We start from the raw sequence: 343 nt of genomic DNA on the forward strand, positions 1-343 counted from the left end.
GACCTTGGTACCTTCTTGAGTGCTTCCCACTGGCATTGGTAGAAATGTCTGTATTTCAATAGGTGGTGGTTGATGTTGTTTGACACAGGCAGAGTGCCAGGACTGGCTGAGCACAGAGGCCACAGGCAGTGTGTGTGCCTCAGCAGCTCTCTGGAAACACAGCACTTACTGGTAGTGTGCTCTTCCTAGACCCCATTGTGAAAGACCAGGCTCGGATGGGTTCGTCCAACATGGCGGGTGGCAGCACTCCTGTCAGCAGTGCGAGCATGATGTCAGGTCAGTTCTGCCAACTCTCTTGGTGCTTGGGCTGCTGAGGCATTTCTGTGTGTGGGGTGGGTGGGAG

At 54.5% G+C, this 343-nt stretch overlaps 1 protein-coding gene across 3 annotated transcripts in view; it reads left to right on the forward strand.

The window, feature by feature from the left end:
• The window catches only part of CSNK2A1 (casein kinase 2 alpha 1), a 10,824-nt gene that overhangs the window by 8,557 nt on the left and 1,924 nt on the right, over positions 1–343 (forward strand). For all 3 annotated transcript variants that reach the window (XM_031057991.1, XM_031057989.1, XM_031057990.1), the window contains one exon: positions 190–276. In XM_031057991.1, coding sequence (XP_030913851.1) covers positions 190–276 — 87 coding nt within the window. The remainder of the gene's footprint in view (positions 1–189; positions 277–343) is intronic.

The sequence above is a fragment of the Geospiza fortis genome, unplaced genomic scaffold, assembly GCF_000277835.1.
Source record: "Geospiza fortis unplaced genomic scaffold, GeoFor_1.0 scaffold188, whole genome shotgun sequence".
NCBI classification, from domain to species: Eukaryota; Metazoa; Chordata; class Aves; order Passeriformes; family Thraupidae; genus Geospiza; species Geospiza fortis.